General features: G+C 36.1%; 2 protein-coding genes across 2 annotated transcripts; one reads left to right on the top strand and one right to left on the bottom strand.

Annotated features, from left to right (window-relative positions):
• Positions 1–1,992: 1,992 nt before the first annotated feature.
• LOC100892531 (hydrolethalus syndrome protein 1 homolog) lies at positions 1,993–14,919 on the bottom strand. Its single transcript, XM_003723628.3, has 11 exons — positions 14,858–14,919; positions 10,236–10,370; positions 9,535–9,597; positions 8,816–8,958; positions 7,186–7,379; positions 6,621–6,676; positions 5,712–5,842; positions 5,139–5,199; positions 4,453–4,516; positions 3,605–3,686; positions 1,993–2,864 (listed from the first exon to the last, which is right to left on the bottom strand). The coding sequence occupies exons 2-11, from the start codon at positions 10,333–10,335 to the stop codon at positions 2,697–2,699; spliced, it is 1,062 nt and encodes a 353-aa protein (XP_003723676.2). The 5' UTR covers positions 10,336–10,370; positions 14,858–14,919; the 3' UTR covers positions 1,993–2,696.
• A 1,422-nt stretch (positions 14,920–16,341) lies between these two features.
• Positions 16,342–23,758, top strand: LOC105439844. The gene is made up of 9 exons (XM_030999267.1): positions 16,342–16,415; positions 16,802–16,860; positions 17,157–17,435; positions 17,900–17,926; positions 18,353–18,461; positions 19,203–19,280; positions 20,939–21,264; positions 21,808–21,843; positions 22,694–23,758. Exons 2-9 carry the CDS (start codon positions 16,833–16,835, stop codon positions 22,792–22,794), a joined length of 984 nt encoding a protein of 327 aa, XP_030855127.1. The 5' UTR covers positions 16,342–16,415; positions 16,802–16,832; the 3' UTR covers positions 22,795–23,758.
• Positions 23,759–24,135: the final 377 nt, after the last annotated feature.

The following is a 24,135-nucleotide window of genomic DNA, read 5'->3' as shown; positions in this document are numbered from 1 at the left end:
AGCACACACAACTGCAGCTGCCATCATGAGAGATTGTCTTGCTTGGTGTACTGCACGTAGGAGTCGGGAGTGAACTGATGCAATCCAAACAAGTAAGAAGATGGCGGAGATGATGAAGACATTAACAAATATTCACATGACAAAGAAGAATTGGAGTGAATTCCACTTTGCAACCAATGTTTTACTGAGGTTAGATTAAATAGGCAAGGATTGTAACTTTGTAATTCATTTACCTATGCATCCGAATATATACACAATATATATATGCAAAGTACCAATATGTCCAGATAACAGAAACAAGAAATTCTCGTAATTCTGTCCCCAATACCTAATCTCAAAGAAGAAAAAGAAGAAAAAGAGCAACATTCTAAACATACTTTGCCACCATAACCATTGTTCAGTTGACCCACACCATTTCTTTTTATCTTTAATAACTTACTGGCCTCTGTCATGACTGTTTATTCTGCTCTTATCACTGGTACAGTGGGAAATTAAAATGAATACCTATGTATTCTGTTTTGTCAGACAGAAATTCACAAGGCCATTAGGCAATTGCTTGATTAATATGCTAATTAGGTTAATTATGCTAGTAAGGCTATTTTTTCTCTCGTTTCAACATGATTGACCTCTGAGATAAATATTGGTTGTCATAAAAAACATTGAAATTGTCATTCAAGATTTTTCTGGATAAACTAGACCTATATAGATATATGTAAATACCGGTATGAAAATTTACTAATTATGTTAATTAGGCTACTTATACTACATATACATGCAATATGTTCTCAAGAATTGATGTGTTGTCTTTAAACGTGATTTACAATGTGGCATTACACCATTTTCAGGCATTCTAGATAAACAATGATAAAGAAGTCAATATACTGTACATATGCTAATTAGCTTATTATGCTATTTAAGAGCATTGCATTACTGTAAAATAAAAACTGGTGTCATAAATAAATTCCTCGTAGGAAAAAATCCTTGAAAAAACATTAACCATGTTTTCAGGCTTCCTGGATTAAGATTAGCAACAAATTACAAATTGCACATATGCTAATTAGGCTAATAAAAAAATTGCCCAAGGTTGCCAAGGTGGCAACCAAGCTAAATTTACTTCAATATCGATCTAGAACACGAATAAAAAAAACAACCTTGTACTTAACAACTTTCCAATTCTGAAAAACTTCCACCATCTAATACATCACCTGGGTAGAGTGTGGCAAACGTAGATTAATGTCTTGCCAAAATATGGAAGTGCAGCGGCGGGACTAGATCCACAATTGGGAGACGTATCTACTCGACCACGTCACCTTTACATATAGAATCATTTCCAGATGGAAGTTACGAATGGAGGGAGCAATTGAATTGCAATGCAATTTAAAAAAACAAATCTTATCATAATACATGAATTCATAATTTGGGAGTAATTTTCACTGGCTTCATTGTTGAAGGCCTGGTCAGACCTCACAGATAATGAAAAAAATGGTCATACCTCATTGATTTTCATATTTCTGTTATTAATCAAACACTAGAGACACTGCCTCCACTTCTACTCTTTTTGAAATTTCAAAAAATCATTTTGGCCCAAATCATAAATTTTCAAAGGGCACTATAGCTTTCTTCAAAGTTTTCTTTAATCCATGATAACTGTTAACAACATCTATGTAGAAAAACGGCAATATGGCAAATTTCAAGAAAGTTGGGGGAAAAAAAAATATTTTGCAGAAATGCAATGTAGTTCATCATTTCTCATTCTTTTGGCCCAAAATATTCTTTTTCTTCAAAAGGGCCTATTTTCATGACTTAAAAAAAAAAAATCCACAATAAGTGTGACACCAGTCTTTGCAGAAAAGGAGAATAGGGCAAATTTCAAGAAGATTGGGATAACAAGTTATCTGGCAAAAAAAAATTGACACTTTTCATCGTTCAAAACTCAAAAGTTAGGACCCCTATCAGTCCAAGGTTTGGATATTGTAAAGTTTAAGGATATTGTAAAGTTTAAGGATGTCAAATATATTTTAAGTAAATCTCATTAATTTGTATTGATAAAATAATGCTCAGAGTATAATGTAATTAAAATTTTACCATTTGCAAAATCACAGCAAAAATACTATTGTGCATTGCACCTGTCATCCTTTTGCTATCCAGTGTAAATAATGCTTCATGACTCCCCATTAAAAAGAGATTTTGGCTGTGATGCATTACTGTAAGAATTGTAATCAAATAAATAATATAAAACTTACTTTTAAATAAACAACATTATTTGTTGGCCCACAGAATTCTGGATGAATTTGTACAATGTAGCTGTACACTATTTTCTTTTTGGGGTGATTGGTACACTTTAATAGTTATCAACAATATTGTCCATATTTTTAAAGCATCAGATTTAAAGGACAGTAAATGCTAAAAATTCTAATGAGGCATTTTTCTATGGCCAGCCATATTCTCACCACATAATCTATACTCTTATAGGAACTGCTACTACATGTATAAGAACAGCAGCATCAGATTCAAGGAATTTAAAATGACAAGAAAAAAATACTAAATAAATTTTACGGCATCTCTCTATGGAGTAGTTGTGTTCTCACTGCCATTCAGTGTTTGTCCATCAACATTACTGATAACTATGAACATGTAACTGCTATTACTTGGATCACAAAATGAAAATCAGGTTTAGAGGAATTACCGGTACACCATTAGAAATCAAATGAGGTTGAAGGCATCTCTCTATGGGCTAGCTGTGTTCTCACCGCCCATCGGAGCGCTTGTCTTTTCTTGTCTGAAGGAACCACGTAGCTGTTGGGGACATAGACTCTTGGTGTAGACTTGGGCTGAACGACCTCATCTTTGTACATCATGAGTTCCTACATAGGAGAAACAAAGAGATAGAAGCTAATTCTTTATTCTTCATCCATTTGATCTGTTTATTTGGCTTGAAACATGACAGAAAGTTTACTCTGGAACAGAGAGCATACTTGGAGCCAGGCTTTTTGTTAGGAAGGAGCTTGAAACAATCATGTTTGAAGCCTGAATTACTTCCTTTCAAGAAAATTCGAATTCTGGACTCTTCAAATTTGAGGTTCATATTTTACACGGTCAAAAAACAATTAATGTGTAACTGCTACATATACTCAGTGAATGAATAGTGACATTGACATCACATTCATATTTCTTATAAAGCATTAATATAATGTTATATTTCACTTCAATTGGACCATAAAAGAGGTAGTACAGGTATGAGCTGACAGATTAGATATCTCTGATTTGATCTGCCATTATACTAGTTACCTATAAAGGTACAGTTTTAGTTTGGAACATTGCATTTTAGAGCACACTGGCAAATTAAAATCTGAGCCTCATCTCCACCCATTTTCTCTCTTCACTTATGGGGATAGGCAGTGTTAAATGATCAATATGATAATTTTTTAGGAAAATTTCAATTTTCAAGTGCCTTTAAAGCGAAAAAATATATTTAAGAAGAGATTTGATATTACTTCACATGTCACTGTTTTGAATGTGGAGGTTAATAAACAAGATAAATAATGCCAAACTGACCACTTTGACTCCTAATTTATGAAATACATTCCTGAGCCTTGTTCCTTACCCTTACACTCCATCTGAGCCCTTTGTGATTCTTCTCTCCCGGTGCCTTCTGAGAATTCCACTGATCACGATACATCTGATGCCTGCAGGAAAGAGATCATAACATACGTACGGTGAGGTCTATGGTTCTCAGTGTAAAGCAATTTAACCAAGGTTCAGAAAACTATGTTCTTTTCCAGGTGATTTTTGTACTGCCAGTACATTAAAAGTGAATGCAATTGAAAATAAGCTAGTCCGTAAAAAAAAGAAGAAGATACAATTATCAAAGGGGCGAACAACTTTTAGTAGTACAAAGCCTGGAAGAATTTCACAGTAAGCATGAATTTCACAGCAAGCATGAAAACTTGTATTTCAATTGTTAGAAAGCCAATTGCGAGGACAAACAATATGAATTGCCCAACCTAACAACACATTATCCATTGTATATGCATTTTGCATTCAGTCTATGGAAATGCAATTATTTGTAACAGGTGAATGAAATCATTTGTACAGAGGCACTTCACAAAGACGTACACATTAAATTTGGCTACATTATCGACATTCACAAAGGGCATGTTGGGTTCTTATTCATATTTCCCAAATCTCTTTTCATCATCTCGACAAGCCTTTTATGGAAACTCATAAACCGACTCTTATGAATCGCTTATCCAGTATACTGACTAAAGTGCTTACAGCATAGTTATAACCTTGATCACTGGATTCTTTTACGATTCTGCACTTTAAAGTGCATTCTCCACTCCACGAGGTAGCATTCCAGGTAGTTACCTTTCTAAGGGCACACACATGCTAATCCAATCACATTGTCATTTCAGGAGTGGCTCTGCCCACAACAGATAGAGTTGAACATACCTTGTTACAGGGTCTGTCTTTTTGTTGTGTTTCCATGTTGGTTTGGCACTTGAGGGTCTGATAACTGTACAGAAAAAGATCAGACAGAATACATGAATAATCATTCATATAATACTGGATAGCTTTGAGGAGAGATTCAGAATATATGCTCGCAATCATCACCGCCCACTGTTATGGAGAGCAGGCAAAATATGCACATTTAATTACAAATGTCAGAGGCCTGGTATTAGTACAAGTTTCATTTTGTCTTCCATCCTCCTCCTCTTTTCTATCTATGAAATTTTTTACAAGAAAATTCATTTCAAGATTAACTAGAGAAACAGAATAGAACAATGGCTAAGCAAAAAATATCAAGTACTACTTGATTTATACAGCTTATTGACAAAAAAATGCAATGTGAATACATATAATATCATGACATAATCATAAATCCTATTCTTCCTAATTGGGCTCAAAATTATGGCTGTAGTATTGATTTATTGTTGCCAAATGCATCCTAATATGTCTCAGTCATCAAACTGGTTCAAAGCATGGGCAAAATACAATGGACATTAGTTGAAACCAATCACCAATGGATCTTTTAATTTAATCCATTTTGATAATGTTATTTCTAATATTGGATAACTAAATATCGAGTAAACATTTCCTCTGACATCATGGTTTGAATGAATGAATGAAGTACTTACATGACCTAGGTTGATTAGGTTTATATACACTCTCCTCATTGCCAGCTGGTCTGTGAGAGTACTGCACATGGGAATGAAAACACAACAACAATGTCAAATGAGCTCACATTGTTGCAAATTTAATTCATTTTAAGAACAGATCAGACTTTTAAGTTCAATCCCATGTAACATGCTCCATAAAATGGTGTTCCTGTGTATTGCCTGAACATATATGCAAATGTAGTAGGCCAAAGTCAAAATGTGCCAAAAAGGTACAAACTGTTTAATACTTAAGGAGAAGAAAAATAACTTTAAAAAAAACAATGCCATTATGATATATTTTCATGGAAATATCAGTACTACCCTTTTTTCATTATAATTTGGAAATAAGGCAAAGTATAAACAGCTCAGTAAAATGACCTCTAAAATAAAATAAAATAAAATCTTTGAATGATGAAATAGACATATGTATAATATTGTTCATTCATAAACAATATATACATCATCTTCAAGTTGATTTGAGTTTGGACCCAGTCGCACATTACCAACGCCACAAATGAATAACATCTTCGAATACAAGAAGAGTAAACCTACCAATCCTTGTGAAGAATGAGGTCTGCCCACATGTCTCCTGTAGCTATCAAACCCCGAGCTAGAAGTCTCAGACTCTGTCTCATCATCATTTAGAGGAAGATCTTGAAGTCTCTCATTCAGGTATGACATATCTACGACAAAAATATGGGCAAGATCAATCAATTTTTAGGCAACAATTAAGTAAGAAATTGTAAAAATATTTCTGTAAAAAAATACCATACAGAATAATACCATGAACCCTTCCTACACATCAAGGTTCATGGAGGCATTTGTTTTCCTTTGGTTTGAATTGAGTGAACTTGCCTTGTAACATCTGAAGGAGAATAGCTTGAGAGGACCAAAGCTTTAGTACAGTTGAAGTTATGTTCTGGCATGTTTAATACCCTTGTTGGTAGCTTGTCAGGTAAGAAATTACCCTTGTTATTTTATGTCTTAATAAATCCCCCATGCTTGGTATGGGTACCAATCGTGTTATAAAATGCAATGTTGAAAAACCAGCTGAGTACATAAGGTGACAGAGATCCATTCATTTCAGTTAAGTTAATGCTCATTATTCTCAGTATTACACATTCTCTGCTTCTATTGGCACACGTATATGAATCCCATTTCTTAACTAAGTATCATAATGTAACTTTTTTATCACCTGGTCATCATCATTCTGATGGAACTTTATCAATCAATAATGTATGCTTACATGATCTTTACCTACTTTTACAAAGATAGTTTGACACTTCTAATCTGTCATTCAAATAATAGAATAGGTCTACAAATTTAGATACACATACACCTGTCATGTATACTTGGACACTGCTCAATACAAAAGCTATTATTCCTTGGGATACATAGCAAAGTACAAGGGGTCCATCTAAAACTTTACATCTTGTAAATCTCCTTTCATATGATACTCACCTGATTCACTTTCTGTCACTGATTCATCAAAAACTTGAGACTGGCCTGCTCGTTTCCTATGGACAACAGACAGTAATGAGGTACAATATAACTAGCAGAAAACTTTGCAAAGACAAATTAAAAGAAGTGATTAAAAAAATATATCAATGAGATCGATAAAGGAGATAAATGGTTTTCAGTCTATATTGTACCTTTCACACAAAGAACTAGAATAAAAAACTGTCTGAGAAAGACATATATTGTGTAGCAAATAAGGATACCACATTCAACTGCATACTATAAGCATAACTTAAAGACACATCTTTCATGTAAACCTTGCAAACACAAATGCCTAGATGATACTTATAATTCGAAATCGTATTTACTTTAGTATTTAGAATATTTCTATTTCGCTGCAAGAATAATTTAAATATCCTTTTAATTCATTGTCAACCCCTAATTTGCTTGACAAGTTAGGCAAAATAATTGAACACTTTGATCCAAATGCTTGTTTGACTGACATACTATAATCTGTTTGCATGGGTCAAGGACCAATTCTGTTCTATGCTCAGTTCACAATTCTTACCTGACAACTTTCCTCTTCATAGGCACCTTCTTGGCAGCAGCACCCGTTGATCTGGCTTCTCTTCTCTCATAGGGGTCATAAACCTTGGAGTCAATGACCCCTGGTGACCTGACTTGACCTGACCGTTGATTTCCTGATGAAGTTGTAGGGACTGGTTGATTCTCCTGATCTTGTCTGGACTGTTTCAATACAGGCTATGGAAAAGAGACAATATTCTATGACAAATGGTGGGATGACACAGAATAGTTATATCAAGATCTCAACGTTGGATAAATGCACTTCAAATGACTACATTTTCTTCAGGCAAATACAGTATACAAATGATGCACAGGTTTGAGTGGGTCGGTAGGGATTGTGCACACAACGTAACTTTGAATGGTTTTAGACCAAATTCAAAGGTACCGCGTGCATACAATTCCATCGACCCACGAATTAAACCTGTGCATCATCTGTTTTATAAGATGGGGCCCCCAAAATTGTCAAAAATACAACATTTTGTTATTTTATAGATTTACCAGATGCATGGCAAAATCATGCGTCCGGTAATTACCGGAAGCATGATTTCTAACTTATCATGAAATTTAAAAAAAAAAAAAAAAAAAATTGTCAGTGCACATTAAAGGTACTATGTCCCATTTGCAGGCCAAAAAAATGAAAAGGTTAAATTCCAACGGCATTTGAAAGATAATACTAATTTAGAACTTCCCTAAAAAGTTTGGGGCTTGAAAATGTCTTCAAGTGGGAAAATAACGACTATTAGTTGTCAAATCGACTTAGGAGCTATAGAGCCAATAAGTAATAGTCTTGATTTTCAGACCATTGTACCACATGGTCGTACGTTTTATGCTGCGCAAAGATTCAATCAGTTTAATTTTGGCCATCACACAAAGTGGGTTATTGATGTAGACAAATGCTCATGTACCCTTTACAGCTCATTTATGTATGTTATTACCAAAGAAAAAAAAAGGCCAGTCAGTCACTCAATAGTGTCTGACAGTGAAATCTAGCAAGTAAACGGGTTTCCTTGCATAATTTGAATATTAGGACACTGCTAATGTTTAAATTTCACAGATAGGACATACATGACATATAAATAATTCCTGCAAAGTTCTACAGAATTTGAGGTTGGCTGCAAAAGGGACATAGTACCTTTAAACTGTAAACTTTAAAAAAAAAATATTAAAAAAAATTTAAACAGATTATAATTATCAAAAAACACGAAAAACAAATAATTATCACCAAAAAAAAAAATAATCAAAAAAATCATTAAAAAAAAAAAAAATTATAAAAAAAAAAAAAATTAGTAAAAAAAAGAGAAGAGAATTATAAAAAAAAAAAGGATATCGGTAGTATCGATCGCCGATATCGCGTGCATCCAGTAAAAATAATTACATGGTAATTGACAAGTCAGATTGCAGGGATTCTTCTACCCGTCTTATAATAAATTTTGTTATGCAATAATGGAAGTCGCTCTCTCTCTCTCTCTTTTTCCCCTCTCTCTCTCTCTCTCTGCTTCTATATACTTCCCATTTACACATTTTGCATTTAATTACAAGAACAAATTTCATGCAGTGCAGGGAACAAGGCATATGAAATGGGCATCAAAGAGTGAAAATACATTGCAACTTACGCTTTCAGTGAATTGAACTTGTCTGTTGTTTGACCGTCTTGGTACATCATTGAATGGTGATCGAACAGCTGATCTATCATGTGACACATCAGTTGATGTATCAGGTGATCTGATCCTTGATGAACTTTGATGATCACTCATATCTGTGTAGATACATCACACATCAGTGACAAAGAGGGCAGGTATATTTGAAATATAAAAAAAAAAAAAAGGTTTTCTTGCTGTGGTACATGATGCAAGCAGAAATTTCTTCATTGTTTAATTTAAGTATCCTTATTGAATTTGTCATTGATGTCCAACGTAAGACAAAACTAAGTACTTTTATTTTGACAAAACTAAACTTGGAAGTAACTACTAACTTACGTTCAGCTACTTGAATATAGGATAATTAATTAATCCAAAAATAATACATAAAAAACAGACAATTGCTAGCCAATGAAACTGACATACAATTGTGGTGCTTATTCAACTTTTAAAGAACCTACTCAAACAAGTGATACTTTCTAATCTTGGAATACAAATGGCAACATAGATGAACATCTTCATTTAAATTTTGTATTATGACAATACCAGAGTTAATACCGGTAGTTAAAATCAAGACTCTGATTAGACATCAAAATGTCCCTAATCAAAGTCTCTTTTTTTGCAAATGATGTCACATTTGTCAGGGGATCCATGAAATCCTAGAGCACCATGCAAAGAACTGAATGTAGACTCACTTGAGTAAAGGGAATCATCTGATTGCATCGGTAGCCTGTCTTCATCAATCAACCTCTCAAGATCTGTCATGAAGTAAAACATGTTACAACATTTCAGCTCATCGTTAATAAAGTCAAAAGTTATAAATTGGACTTATATATTGAATTATATCAATCAAATAAGTTTTTGTCATCTTTAGGATATTAGCAACGTCGATCAGCCCGAAAGTTAAACTTTTTAGAAAATTAATAAAAACTAAAAAGCTAGCTAGGAAAACAGGCAAAATTAAAAAAAACTGAGTCTCATTCATCTTTAAACTTCGTGTTTTGAAAACTGTAACAAACAATTTAAATTGAACTTTTAATTAGTATGTCTTGACTGTATTATGTTTACACTGGTATCAATGACTTCCTTCACAATTCTGTTCTACATCACCTATAATAACCTTTCAAACATGACATTTTTTCTTAATTTTATTCATCTCTTTCAGAGAGATACAATAAAAGAAAGATTTGTGAGATACCTCAGGCATTCTTTCTAGTTTTAAGGAGTATCAATAAACATCCATTCATATATAAATAAATAACTGTATTGTCTTGCATGGAACATGTTAATAATAAATTACATTATGGGCCTCTTATTTTCAAATTAGTGTAAAAATTACACAGCTCATACTCTTTTTTAAACATTGATCATGAATCATATCAACAAGTTCACCCACCTCTTGCAAACTGAGCAAGTCGATGCCTGGGTACATCACGATAGCCAAGTAACTCTAGTTGTCTCTTGATATCCTCTTCACTAAAATTCAAGTCAGCCATGGCAATGCTTTCAAAGGCTGGTAGCTGTAGGGTGCCTGAAGATTTAAGATACAAAACAAAGTATGTCAAGAGACTATATTCATAAAACCGTGCTAAGCATAGTTAAATAATCATAAAAATGGTGCTTTTAAAGCGCTAACCACCAAAGTATATAACAAACAAAATACAATGATAAACAATTACATGTCAAACAAAACAAAACATTACAAATAAACCTACAAATTACAATTACATATGAAATATACATCAATGTGAACAGTTAATTATCAAAAGCAATTTTTAATAATTGTGTCTTATGACAGTTTTGAATTGGTTGACAGTCATTGGTTAGTTGGCAACTTAAAAAAAAAAAAAAAAAATTCTCTCTGGCTGTCAACTTAAAGATTTAAGCAAAAACAGAGTATGTCATGAGACCAGGGGCCGTATTCTGAACCCTGTGTTATCTCTAATATTGTTGTATCTTTGGAGATTATCAGATAAGATAAAGTTGGTATTCTGAACATTGTTGTAACTTTTGTTGTATCTTTTGTTGTATCTTTTCTCTCATCTGTTTGGTCGTGCCTGCGTTCAATCTTTGGTGCGCTTGTAATTGTGCTTATTAGTAATAAAATGGCGCTTAATCCTCATTTGCATATGTGCAAAAGAGATAATATGACAAGATAATTGGTATTCTGAAAATTGTTGTATCTTTTATGATTTATCTTATCTTATCTTGCATGGTATTTACAACAATATTTACAACAGGTAAGAGGGTTGTTGTATCTTTCATGGTGATATAATGGCGGCAATGTTTCTTGCCCAGAACCAACTACGTGCCAATAGACGAGTTAGAAGAAGATTGTGTGTTGACCGGAAACATCACAGATGAGAACTTTTTAAGAAATTACATGCTAGGATATGACGATTTTAATGCTCTCATCTTAACCAATATAATGAAAGCGTGATTTGTGTTCATGATCCACATGCCACAGCGCATAATGATGATGCACGTAATAAGTGCTCAAATAACTAATTATGCCCTAGATTAGTATGCGCTAAGCGCATCTTCAGATATGGCATAGAGTATTCCCATTGGTTGACGTACTTATCATGCTAATATAAAACAGATTTTGATTGGTAGGGTCCATACAAATGGGCGTGTCAACGGTGGTCAAAGATAAGATAGAGGCGGTCCTTCAAGGGATACAATAATGTTCAGAATACCAACTTACAACAATATTAGCGCTGTGTTATCTTTGGAAGATACAACAAAAACTTACAACAATGTTCAGAGTACCACCCCAGGGGGCAGGGCCCATATCCATAAAACCTTTCTCAGCCCAGTTGGCAGCTAAAATGCAAGAGGTTGAGAAGGAGATCTTCTTGCATATTCAGCAATTTTGAGCGAACAGGACTCTAGAGTCTATATCATGAATAGACCTAGATCTATTCATATTTGCTCTGCTGCTATCGTGCATGCGTACTTTCTCTTCGCCATGTTGAATCGATGAATCAACGACTCAAAATGGATGAATTGTCGGGTTAGGACGAAGAAATCACCATTTTCCCCATCAAATCTACTTTAAATAATTTCTTTAAATTAAAATTTTAAGTGGTGGGAGAGATGCTCAAAGGAGTCGAAAAACATTGCAAGTCAAAATTGAAATTACTAGTAGTTCTAAATCTATACTATTATTACCCCTTTAGAGTCTTTACATTACGAAAGAAATGTGACCCAACCCGCTGTTTGAATCGTTTTCAAAATCTGGCTCTGGAGTTCCAACATAGCCAAGTTGAAAAAATTATATTTTACTGCTAGATTCTATTTACGTGTCATCAATTGTCACTAGACTCTAGAGTAAAGTAGCCTGTTTTCGGCCACTTAAGACAAAATCCTATTTTTAGGACCCTTTACTTTCTATTTATTATCATTTTTTGTTCAAATTATGAAGCAAATATTATTATTATTTAAACAAAACAAGAATCCCAGAAAAAAATCACGAATTGCCATGACAATATTCATTTCAATTTTCACTGTTTCGGAGTCAGTTTTCGGCATAGCGTACCAGTTTTCGGCCGCATGTACAAAGTCAATAGGAAGCGCGCACACGCGCCGTGCGTTTCCGCAATGATCTATAGCACTAACGAGCAGAGCAGATATCCCACGCCGGAGCTCCACGGAGCTCGCCAGGCCGAAAACTAGTACTGTGGTGATCGGATATTGGAATCTGAATTAGACAGAGATATCGTGTGTGGGTTGCGGTGTGCGGCTGCATTGATTTAATACATGCGATGAGATACTTTTGAGCTTGCGACTAGCACAAAATCGGGCTCTAAATCTGAAAAATACTTGAAATAAAGCTCATTTTATGGTACCCATATTTCTTACAGACACGCGTAAGATACTCGATTTTTCAGATTCGGGTAGCGGGACCGCCGATTACATCGCTAAAATGTGATATTTTAGGATATATTTTTCATTGCAAATGTGGTTCTTCAGTGACACTGGCACGGTATACGAGGTGAAACCCTTGCGTGGATCAAGTCCTTCTTAACCGGCCGTGTCCAAAGGGTCATAGTGATTGGGAGAACATCGCCATGGATGCCCGTCCTCAGTGGAGTTCCGCAAGGGACCGTCCTCGGCCCACATCTGTTCATCCTCTACATTAACGACATAATACAGTGTGTCACATCAACCCCCAGGCTGTTTGCAGACGACTGTATTATCTACAGGCCTATCATTAACCCAGAAGATGAAGTCTCCTTCCAGACCGACCTTAACAATTTGCTAGAATGGTCAAGCAAGTGGGGTATGAGATTCAACTCATCAAAGTGCAAAGTAATGAGGGTTTCCAGAAAACGTAATCCCGGGAAGACTAACTACCAGATGAAAGATAGCCCCCTTGAAGAAGTCAAAGAGAACAAGTACCTGGGAGTTATCATCCAAAATAACTTAAAATGGGACAGGCAGTCCAGCAATGCTGCAACTAAAGCAACACAGATGCTCAACTTCCTCAAAAGGAATTTTTCTTCCTGCTCAAGAACTGTGAAAGAAAACCTCTTCAAGACAATAGTCCAACCCCACTTAGAATACGCCAGCTCGGCATGGAACCCCGGAACCAAGAAAAACAGGGATCTGCTGCAAAAAGTGCAGGGAAGGGCAGCAAGGTTCGTGTTGGGCGACTTCACTCCCCGGTCCAGTGTGACCAAAATGCTGACAACACTGAAATGGGACAACGCGCGTAGAGAGGAGACGCCTAATCCAAAGGGTAACTACACTCCACAAGATGATTAATGCAGAACTAGATATTCCACTAGGAGATTATCTCCAGAGGAAAGGATCAAGAAGTAGGCGGACACATGACAAACAGTTGACTACCTTTCAGTGCTCATCAACACCATTTGCAGAATCCTTCTTCCCTGAAGCTGTAAAATTATGGAATGACCTACCTCAACTAAACGTGGACATCAATTCCAGCACGTCTTCAAATCTGCAATCCCAAAACTAAATCAAATAGCATAACCCCAGAAATACACAAATCTATACTCTTGTCACGTCAAGTTATACTTCCAGTTATAGTTCCTAGCGGACCTTTCGGAAGAGACGAACACAAGGTATAAGGTATGGTATGTGTGGGATATGTGTTATGCTATTATGCGATGTATTTTAGAGTGATTTTACCTTGCATCCAACCAATCGGCCGAAAACTGGAGCCGGCCGATTACCGGCTCCTTTACTCTAGTCTAACTTAGATCTAAAGCATAAAGTACAGATTTTTAGTGAAATTAGTTGAGTTTTGTACAGTGGTGTTTAAAATGTCGAGAATCAAAAGCACAGCTTTTAATACACAGCCAGGATAGTAATGTACCTAAATATATGTGTGTGTGACTCAATACTATTTTACAAGTCAAAGGGAGGCGAGTTGCAGTTGGCTCAGTCGGTAAAGCGTCCGTCTGTCGAACCAAAGATATCCCGGGTTCGACTCCCACCCAAGCGGATGACTGAAACCTGAGTTGTGTGTTAACGTGCCCCTTCCCTTGTTCATAGACGCAGGTTATGTCAAGTGGAAAACACTCCGTCCCTCGGATAGGACGTTAAATGGAGGCCCCGTGTAGAGAAGAGTCATTACCTTTGGCTTTGGCCTTTGCACGTTAACCCACTGGCACTGCACTAGATCTATTCGTATAAGAGTAGGGGGAAACCCCGGTGTAGTGGTCCACCTGCACACCCCCAGTATAGTACGATAATACTCTGTAAAGAGGTCTGTAGAGTCTACTCAAAAGGAAGAAGAGAAGAAGTCTATTCTAATTTCTAGGCTAGGCCTATAAGGCAACCGTTGACTCGTTTACCCTACCGCAAGGTTAATAAAGTGGGACTGAACTAGAGTCTAGATCTAACTTTTAGTAGGCCTACAAATGAAACGAGTAAATAATTATTACAGTTACTCGTCATGAGAAGATTTAGTGTACAAGAATGAAATGGATTTTCATTTATCAATGGCTTTTTTTTAATACAATATTATTTAAAGAAGTTTCCACTCACAAGTCACAAGTCCGGATTTCCTTCGTTGCGTTTAAATCTTGTAGCTGAAGCGGAGTCGCAAGATGGCAGCAAACACAGTTCAGGGCTAGGTTTTGTTAATTTAGTTGCATATAAAACTTTTCCATGGCAACATCACTCTACAGCAGGGGCGGCGATCCCGGGGGGACAGGGGGGAGGGGGAGGGGGGGGGGGGACACGTCCTCCCCCTTGAAAATTTGAAAAAGTGAAAAAAGGTGTACAGCAATACTGACTATTTAAGAGTGCAACAAACTTTAGGCTTATGCCTTATGGAGGGCCCAAGAGAGCGGCGTTTTGAAAAATTAAATGCAAAAATCAACTCGCTCCCTCGCATAATATCCTTCAAAGTGTACAAGTAAATATTGTAGAAAGGTGAAGTGTTCAAAAAAATACATTGCTTGTTTTTATACTTTAGTTTTGCTAAGGCATGTAATTTTTTAATACCACAAAACTTCAAAAACCTGTAAGGGGGTAGTCAGTTCCGTCACCGTTCACCCCTCTCGTTCATATATGCTCCCTCGCACTGGCGTATTAATGAGGGGGGGGGGCAGAGGCAGCCCTCCCGGGGGGCAGGGGAGCACAGTGTCCCCACTTTTTCAGATACCCCCAAAGTGCCCCTTTTACTTTGACAAGTGCCCCTATAATACTTAGTAAACGTGCCCCTTTCCCCTTTTCACCTCTGACGAGTGCCCTTTTTATTTTTGACACATGCCCCTTTTCCTTCGACATGTTCCCATTTTCCTTTTCAATAAGTATCCATTTTCCATTCTCATAAATCTTGAAATTATCTTGAATAAGTGCCATTTTTAATCTCTAGTAAGTGCCTCTTTTCAGGTACGAGAAGTGCCCCTTTTCAATTTTGATAAGTGCCCCCTTCACCTCTGCTAATTGCCCTATTCAAAGCTGAGAGGTGCTCCTTTTACTTTGACAACTGCCCCTTTTTTCCTTTGTAAGAAATGCCCCTTCTCCTTTTAATAACTACCCCTTTTTTAAACTCGGATGAGCACACCTTTCATTTTAACATGTGCCCCTTTTATTTTCTAATAAGTGCCCCTTTTCCTTATAAGTGCCCCCATTAAAAAGAAAGAGCGCCCTCCCCTTCTCATAACTGCCCTTTTTAAAAATCCGAACGGTGCCCCTTCTCATTTTTTCATCTACTTTTTTTTTCCAGGAACCTATAATATACAAGCACTGCTTTTAAATAGCTTCTTCGTGCCCCCCCCCCCCTTGGCTACGTGCCTGTACATTCTACTTAATCTATTAATGAATTGAGAATCATTGAGATGTGCTCATTTATTGTATAATTTGTTATGTTATATGTATGTCTATATTTTTGGTAAAAAATGGAACAATAAAATTGAAACATGAAACATTTCCTCGCATGTACTTCCTCATTCATAAAGTCGGTGGCAGACAAAGCAAAGTTCACCGTGGTGTGGATGGATACATATACAGCCACGGTGAATCATAGAGAATTATGATATTGTCCCTATCATATTCGGATTGCACATGCATGTGGACGGACATTATCTCAGCTAGAGTAAGAATTGTTGCTGTTTTAATACATTCAGACTCACGTTGATATATAGAATTCAATTTAATCTCGATAATCATATCTTATACTTCTAGTAGATTTCGCAAACTGGAAGACTGTAAAGACTTATGATACATTTTTCTCGGAATTATACCATGCGGCATATAACGAGCGACCCATTTAAAACTGCATAGATAAAAATGAAGATCGAATGGTTGCGTTTCTGATGACAGATTAGGTTTGTAAGGGGTGATACGGATGCTCTTTTCCATTGCATAAAAGTGATCGGCGTTACCTCAAAATGTAAATTTGTATAATCTTGAGTTTCTTAAATGCCAATGTAGGCCCAGAATCTATGCCTTTTAAAAAAAAACTTTGTTATTCCAATTTAGAGGACAAAGAACGACAACAACATCAGCAGCAATGGCAGATGGTATCAGAGATGGAAAAGGTGAGACACATTAATAAACAGTGAACTAATGCAATGATGGTTAATGTGGAAAGCAAGGATGACTGAATACAAAATACCAATCAAAATGATGCTATTAAACACAAAAGATGATACTGTTCTTTCTAGTCATTGCTTGGGTACAAATTTTAATTACTACTTATTCAAAGAGCTTCCAAACTTAGACCACAACAAATGGTAAGCATGCATCAAATAGCCTCTTCGTCTTCGGCCTTTATCCCCGTGCTGCTTTTTGTTCATGTTCGTTAATGTTTCCTTTCTTTTATATCATGTAACAGGCAAAATTCTTAGAAACACTGATCCACTGTTTACCAATATTGCTGAAAACTACCCACCTGGCAAATACACATCATTCTGCAATGAGTTTGGAGTTGGATACAACTCAGCTGAGCAAATAAGAATTGGAAAAATGGGAAATCAAACGGCAGCCTTGAAACAAGTATTGAATAATTGGTTAGACGAGCGACAAGGTGTGACCAGAGCAAAGCTTGAATCGGCTCTAACAAAGGCAAAAACTGGAGGACTCCTACACTATGTCGAGAATAATTTTGAAAAATGTGAGTATGCCTATTATGTATCTCCAGGCGCGTACGCAGGGGGGGGGGAGGGGGGGGTGTTTGGGGGGTTAAACCCCCCTTTTGGTATTTTCATGTGTGTAAACCCCCCCTCAAAAATCCCTAAAACCCCCCCCCCCCCCCCCCCGCTTATTCAGCGGTCGGTTGAGTCGTTGCGATTTTTTTGGGACCAAAAAAAAAAAAAAAGTGTCCGCTTACCCCCCCCCCCCCCCCCCCACTGAGCGACTTTTCGGCTGGCTGAGTCGTTGCGATTTTTTTTGGACTCCCCCCCCCCAAAAAAAAAAAAAGTGTCCGCTTACCCCTAGCTCTTCATTAGTCGCTTATTTATAAATTAGTTTATGTTGTTCGTTGGTGTCATTATTATGAAGCAATACACATTTTGCCTTTTATTATCGGTTTCTTTCTTCTTCTTTTTTGCTTCTCAATGATTTTGCAAACATACATAGATGCAGTAAAGGAACAATCAGCTGAAGGTAATTCAAATTCAGATTTTAAAAAAATATATATATATTACTTGGAATTTCATGATCCTTTTTGTGAAAAACATATGATCATACTCCACATGGAATAAAATAAATACAGGTCCAGGCTTTTGTGAAAAGGACATCACAAGGATGGGAAGGAAGATTTTGATTAATTTTCCATACAGCCTTGATAGTTATAGGGAAATGGTAATGTTTTGTAAAAGAGAAATGTAAAGACAATAATAAATCATGTCATAATGGAAAAAGTAATGTATACGTAATAATGGTTAAATAAGTACAAGGATACAAACAATAATGGCTATAAAATGAGTGTATGCTAGAAATTGGTGGCAATATGGAATACAGGCTATGTTTTATTGTTCCCATTTCATTTGAAATTCGTTTCTAAGCCATACCTACCTTGCGTTCTTTCAGGAGATAAAAGTGATGTCCAGGCTAACAACCAAGCCACAGCATCCAGGGCTGCAGGTCAAAGCATCGCTATGACAGGCAACACTTTCAGTGTGACTAATAATTTTGGCACGTAAGTGAGAGTACCATTGTGATAAAAAGAACTTATATAGATGTTGTATTGTTTATTCTTTTTTATTTTTCTTCTAACCAGGATTGATTACAAAATAAGAATGAACTCCTAAGCATTAGTTTCAGACATGAATATAAGCATATTAGTTTCAGACATAGCTTTAAAGAAACGACACGTTTATATTGACGGGAAACGATATTCACAATAAATAAGGTGTCCAAAGAATTATTATACTATATTATGATGCGTTATACACCTTTAAAAAAGGTGTGTAAAGAGTGAGTTTTGATTATATTCTACTAATTAACCATTACAATATAACTGATTGATTAACCAACACACTTGCGCGCGCACACGTGTATGCCTACAACTTTGCCTTATGCATTTTAATTTGTTGAATATCTATATGATGTCTGATTATGATATCATAATGTATAATATCAAGATTCAAAGCCTCTTTCATTTACCTTAATCACAATAACTGTAATTTATTGCACTGAAAAGAAACCTAAGATTTGCAAACCGCTATATACAGGCACCGCTTTTCAGCAGTCCCCTCCATGGCCAACCTGTTTTATATGTCTGTTGCACACTTTTGACCAATTATAATTATATTGTTAAGTACAATGAAATCCCATGTATTTTATTTATTTATGTTGGAAATGGAAATAAACAAAATGAAATGAAATGAAATAAATTTGATGTACATTTTTTAAATCGTTTATTTTTCTCTTGATAAAGTGGAAATGGTGAAGATAGGAAGCGAAGAACCGATGAACATGATGCCGGACCTTCTCACAAGAAGAAAGCAAATGAAAAGTAAGAAAAATTATAATTATTTTTCCTATTGATTTTGAACTTCTTCTTTTTCATGCGATACAATGAAAGTGACCACCTTGAACTAAAAGAGATCCATGGGCTAGCCATCGATAATGATTTTATAGTTGTATTCTGGCCATATCTATTATTTATTTCTAAAAGAGAATGGAAAGTTAACATTAGAAATAATCTGAACAAAAAAGAAGTAAAATGCCGATTCAATTCCCTCACATCATGCTTAGGCTAAATAAATGTCCAAACTAGCGTATATTTAGTGGTAAAATGCGAGCTTGAATGTTTCTTTATATACGCAAACTTATATAAATTTCTTTCCATCGGCTCAACTTAATATTTACATTAAATACTGGCAAGTTAATGATAAATCTTTGACACAGCATCTTTACTGCATTGCATGTTATAACCGACGCGCCTATAATATTTACACATCATTCTGTTGAAAAAAGCATTCTCTTTCAATCATAACTGATCTATATTGTTAGTAGCGAATTGTATTAAATCATATCTGCATGCCTCGGTGGTCACATAAAATGAACTATTTCGAAATGGGTTTTTCCACAGAACTAACGTATTTTACAGTTCTGGGGGAGTGTGGGTTTTCCCCACAATTAATAAACAATTGTATTTTCCCGCGCTGTCCAGTGGTGAACTTTGATCCGTCATAAAAAAAAAAAAATCGTCCTATATTGATCTTGTGAAATTGTGTACGTATACCCGTTTACTAAAAAAGAATGCTTCATCATAATGTAATGTGTGTATGAATATATACAGTTCTGTTTAATAATAAGAATGCTTCATCATGATTTAATGGGTGTACAGTTAACTGTATATCATCAAATATTTCGGAGCCTATAGATTTTTTTTCTTCAATATTACAAATGTTAATATTACAATCGTATATTTTATATAGGGATATCGCAAACTTTCTTAAATGTGATGTGTACAAAATCTAATCGTATATTACTCCCATTTTCTTTTACGAACTCTAATCTTTTTCTACGATTTTGATATCTAATGAAAAGACTTACCGTTGCAATTACCTTTCTTCACAAGTTTTCACATTGTGATATACAGATATACAAGTTTTAATTGATGAACATATTGTATTCTCTGAAGGTTTGCGAACGATTAATTTCAATTGAATCGAATCGAACTGAAAGTGAATTGGGATGTACATATACATAAATTGCTCAATGTTTCAATCAAGTCAATAGTCATGATAATCTTCGATCCAATTTGTTTTAGTTTAATTTTGTACATCTGGTACATTTTGCCTTCTTTTTGTGATACATGACCTAGTAACTGTGAATCGAGGGTTAAAATGGTATATAAGTGTGAAAATGTGCATAACCTGTATTTCTTGTGCGTGGGCATGTGTATGCATGGATGTGTGAGTAAGTGGGTTGGGGTCTTCCGTTTCCTTTATTCATCCACTGAAACAATGGCAGCCATATGTTTTTTCTCTTGGAAGATGATGTGTGCTCTAAAGGAATCTCAAGGAAAATATTTTGATATTTTAAAATAAAACGTAAGTTTTATATTTCAAACCTCAACATGCAAAATGGCATTCATATTGATCAGCCAATGAAGTGCATGATTTGCACATCCTTTTCTTTTGTATTGACGAAAACGTTCTCCAGGACCATGTCTATGACCACACGACATCGCACGATTCTCGAGAAGAGTGCTCCTGACATCCTGAATGATCTGAAAGCTGACGATGTACTACCACTCCTGTTAAGGGATCGAGTAATCACAACGGATGATGCCGATGAAGTAAAAACTAAACCAACCAGGAGGGAGAAAGTCGCTGCCCTCTTAGATATCTTACCAAGACGAGGAGATAAAGCCTATGCATCCTTCCTGGACAGCCTGAACGATACCCAAGGTTCGGCTCATCTCCATGAGTCTGTGAAGGAATGTGAAGAGGTGTATGATCAAGAGCAAGATGTGCCTACTAGTCAAGGTATAAGTACCTTCTTTTATGTTGGTTTGTATTGAGTGGCAGCATTGGAGAGTGGTAAGAAAGACTGCTAAGACTGCTAAGAAAGCATAAAAGCTTGTAACTAAGCAACCAGACGGCCAACGGTTTAGGTCCTCTCCGAGTCCGAGGGACCTGGTAATGAGGATTAATGCCTTACCAAAGGGCACTAGCGCATCGACTTGGTTTCGAACCCGGGTCACCGGATTACGAGACCACTGCTCTACCGACTGAGCTATCACGCCTCCTCAGTATGTGTATTTTAGAAAATTATGTCCAATTTACCGGTTCTGTGTTGGCAAAAATATTGTTGTATCCCTCAAAATGTAATTAAATTGCCTTTATAGTTTGCACCAAGCCCGCTTGACTCCTGGTTCCTCCACAGCGAACGCTGCACATAATATTATCATGATAATAACAAGAAACCAAATAACTTGCATACTACTGAACAGTCTCCTTAATGTACAGATGCAAGTGCCAAATTCGTCACCTCCCTAATCGTTCGATTCTTTCTTCCTTTTCTGTCAGGTGCAGAGCGTTTGACGAGTTCTAATCAGCCTTCACGTTAGTTACTTCCTTGTATTTTTTCATATTTTTCTAAAAGAAAACCATTGTGCCAACATGCATGTATCCTCTCAATGTACAATCTTCATAAATTATCATGATTTAAAAATAATATCGAGCTCCCTTACTTCTGATAAATTTTTATACAGATTTTGTTGTCTATGAATATATCCGCGGACCAAAGAAAAAGTTTATTTTGTGTAAATATGGTAAGGGTGCACTTTGTAGCTTGGATGAACCGAACTAATTAGGGTTGAAAGGTGATACTGGGGTAGATTTTTGTTATAATTATGTAAACATTACAGTACAAATTATCAGTTTTTAGTTCGTAAAAATGGAGGCGGTCTCAGGGCTAAGGCACCAATTGACTTGAACAGAAATTGGTTTACATAAATTATAAATAAATGACAAAATAACATATATGAAGTAAGACACTAATCTACTTCATAACATTTACAAGAGTTTCCTCCAAGAACTTGACCGAGCCTTTCCAATTCCGTTGTATGCGTCAAAAATACCAGCATCGATTGATTTCCACAAAAGCTTATATTTATACCGTCTCTAATAAGAGCATGAATTGTAAATATAGATCTGTCACCTATGATAACGTATTGTGAGTTGTGTTTAATACAAGAATGGTTCCTTGTATACCATTTCAATTGTCATGCAAATCATACAAACGAAGGTAATTTGCTTTTGGCGTAGCTGTTCAAAAAATACATGAGTAAGATATTAGATTTAGGCCTAAATTGTTTATTTAGCATTAATTATATTCAAATAAATTCAAAAGGATGGACAATAATTGATGCTTGACCGTCCTTGTATTTTTCTTATTTTCTCTATGTTACAGGTGGTGGAAACACTCAATCGGGTTCCATAACGATCAGGGCATCTGAAAGTGCGACCGTCCAGAATAATACGGTTACTGGGCAGGTTAACAACTATAGATAGGAAAATGGTGGCAACCGGCTTTATACAAAATATGTACTGTCTTGAGAGGTTCTGGTTGAAACTATGGGCAAGAGGTGACTCCAATATAGTATTATTTGCTGAGGGGCGCAGCCCCGAAGCAAACGGTACTATTGGAGTCACCGATCGAGGCCCATATTTGTAACCAGTAACTCGAAAAGAAGGCAGGGTATCTTTGTTTTATACCCTCCATATTTCTGGTCACTTGAAGAGCTCTCAACCAATCAAAAACCATGTATAGCAATGACTTGAATACTTTTTTTCTCGTTTTGTATAATTTTTACTCAGCTCTCGCGCCTCCATTTATTTTCAGTACCTAAGGTTAGAGTTGCGATAGAGTGCAAGTGCATAATAATTATACTGATTGGAGCACTAAATGATTTTATTTAGAATTAGAGTACAATGTTAGAGCAGGCTCGAGATCGTGTTTGATATAAAGAAAATTAATAGGGATTCGTGTCTGCCTGAATTATAACCAAGTTGATTTGGGGAAATAAAATCATTCACATTTCATGAATCTGACAGGAAACTTGTCAGAAATGGTCAGTTTCATTGTATTATGCGTAAATTATTAGTCCGGTAGTTTTACCGACTATGGACTTTACTCGAAAAATAATCAAACAAAACACTCTCTTAGCAATTGTCTAATTTCCTTCTATCATGACCATGTTTTGATATTACAGAACAAATTAAGGCATCTAAATGATGATTCATTATCAGGGGGCAACTGTCAGGGGGGTCTTGTAATGTTCACATCCAATATTGCATGTTATCTTATTTTATTGTAGAATTTTGTTAAAAACATTTTCATATTAAGAGTGTCTCTATTTGGAAATAAATATGCTTAATCTTTATAGAAGATAGTGGGCTGTACTAGGTCAATTTCTTTTTGCTATTATTCCTGGTTGCATCTTAGTTTGTTCCCAATAAAATCTTGTGAAAGAGATGTACAATGTAGTGTTATTTGGTTGCTTTGAAATTTGTTTTGACGAGAATTTAAATAACGATGTAACTAATCGGCGGAGTATATTTTGTTATTTTCTATATAAGCGTTAGAGAGTGGTTGCCCTAGGGGTAGTTGTTCTAGGAGGTAGTTGACTGGGGTTGGTTATCCGAGGTGGGATGTCCAGGGGGTAGGTGTCCTAGAACCGCTCAGACAGCTCACACAGTATCAGACCTGTGTGCTTTCATATCCGGACACCTACCCCCTGGACATCCACCCCCCTCCCCTCCCATTTGTAACCACCCGAGTCAACTACCCCCTAGGACAACTACCCCCTAGGGGTCCTAGAGGGTGGCTGCCCTAAGGGGTAGTTGTCCAAG

This window comes from Strongylocentrotus purpuratus, unplaced genomic scaffold (genome assembly GCF_000002235.5).
Source record: "Strongylocentrotus purpuratus isolate Spur 01 unplaced genomic scaffold, Spur_5.0 spur5_scaffold_5, whole genome shotgun sequence".
Classification (NCBI taxonomy): Eukaryota; Metazoa; Echinodermata; class Echinoidea; order Camarodonta; family Strongylocentrotidae; genus Strongylocentrotus; species Strongylocentrotus purpuratus.
Note: the sequence above shows the minus strand (reverse complement) of the source record. Positions and strands in the feature narration are given on the sequence as shown.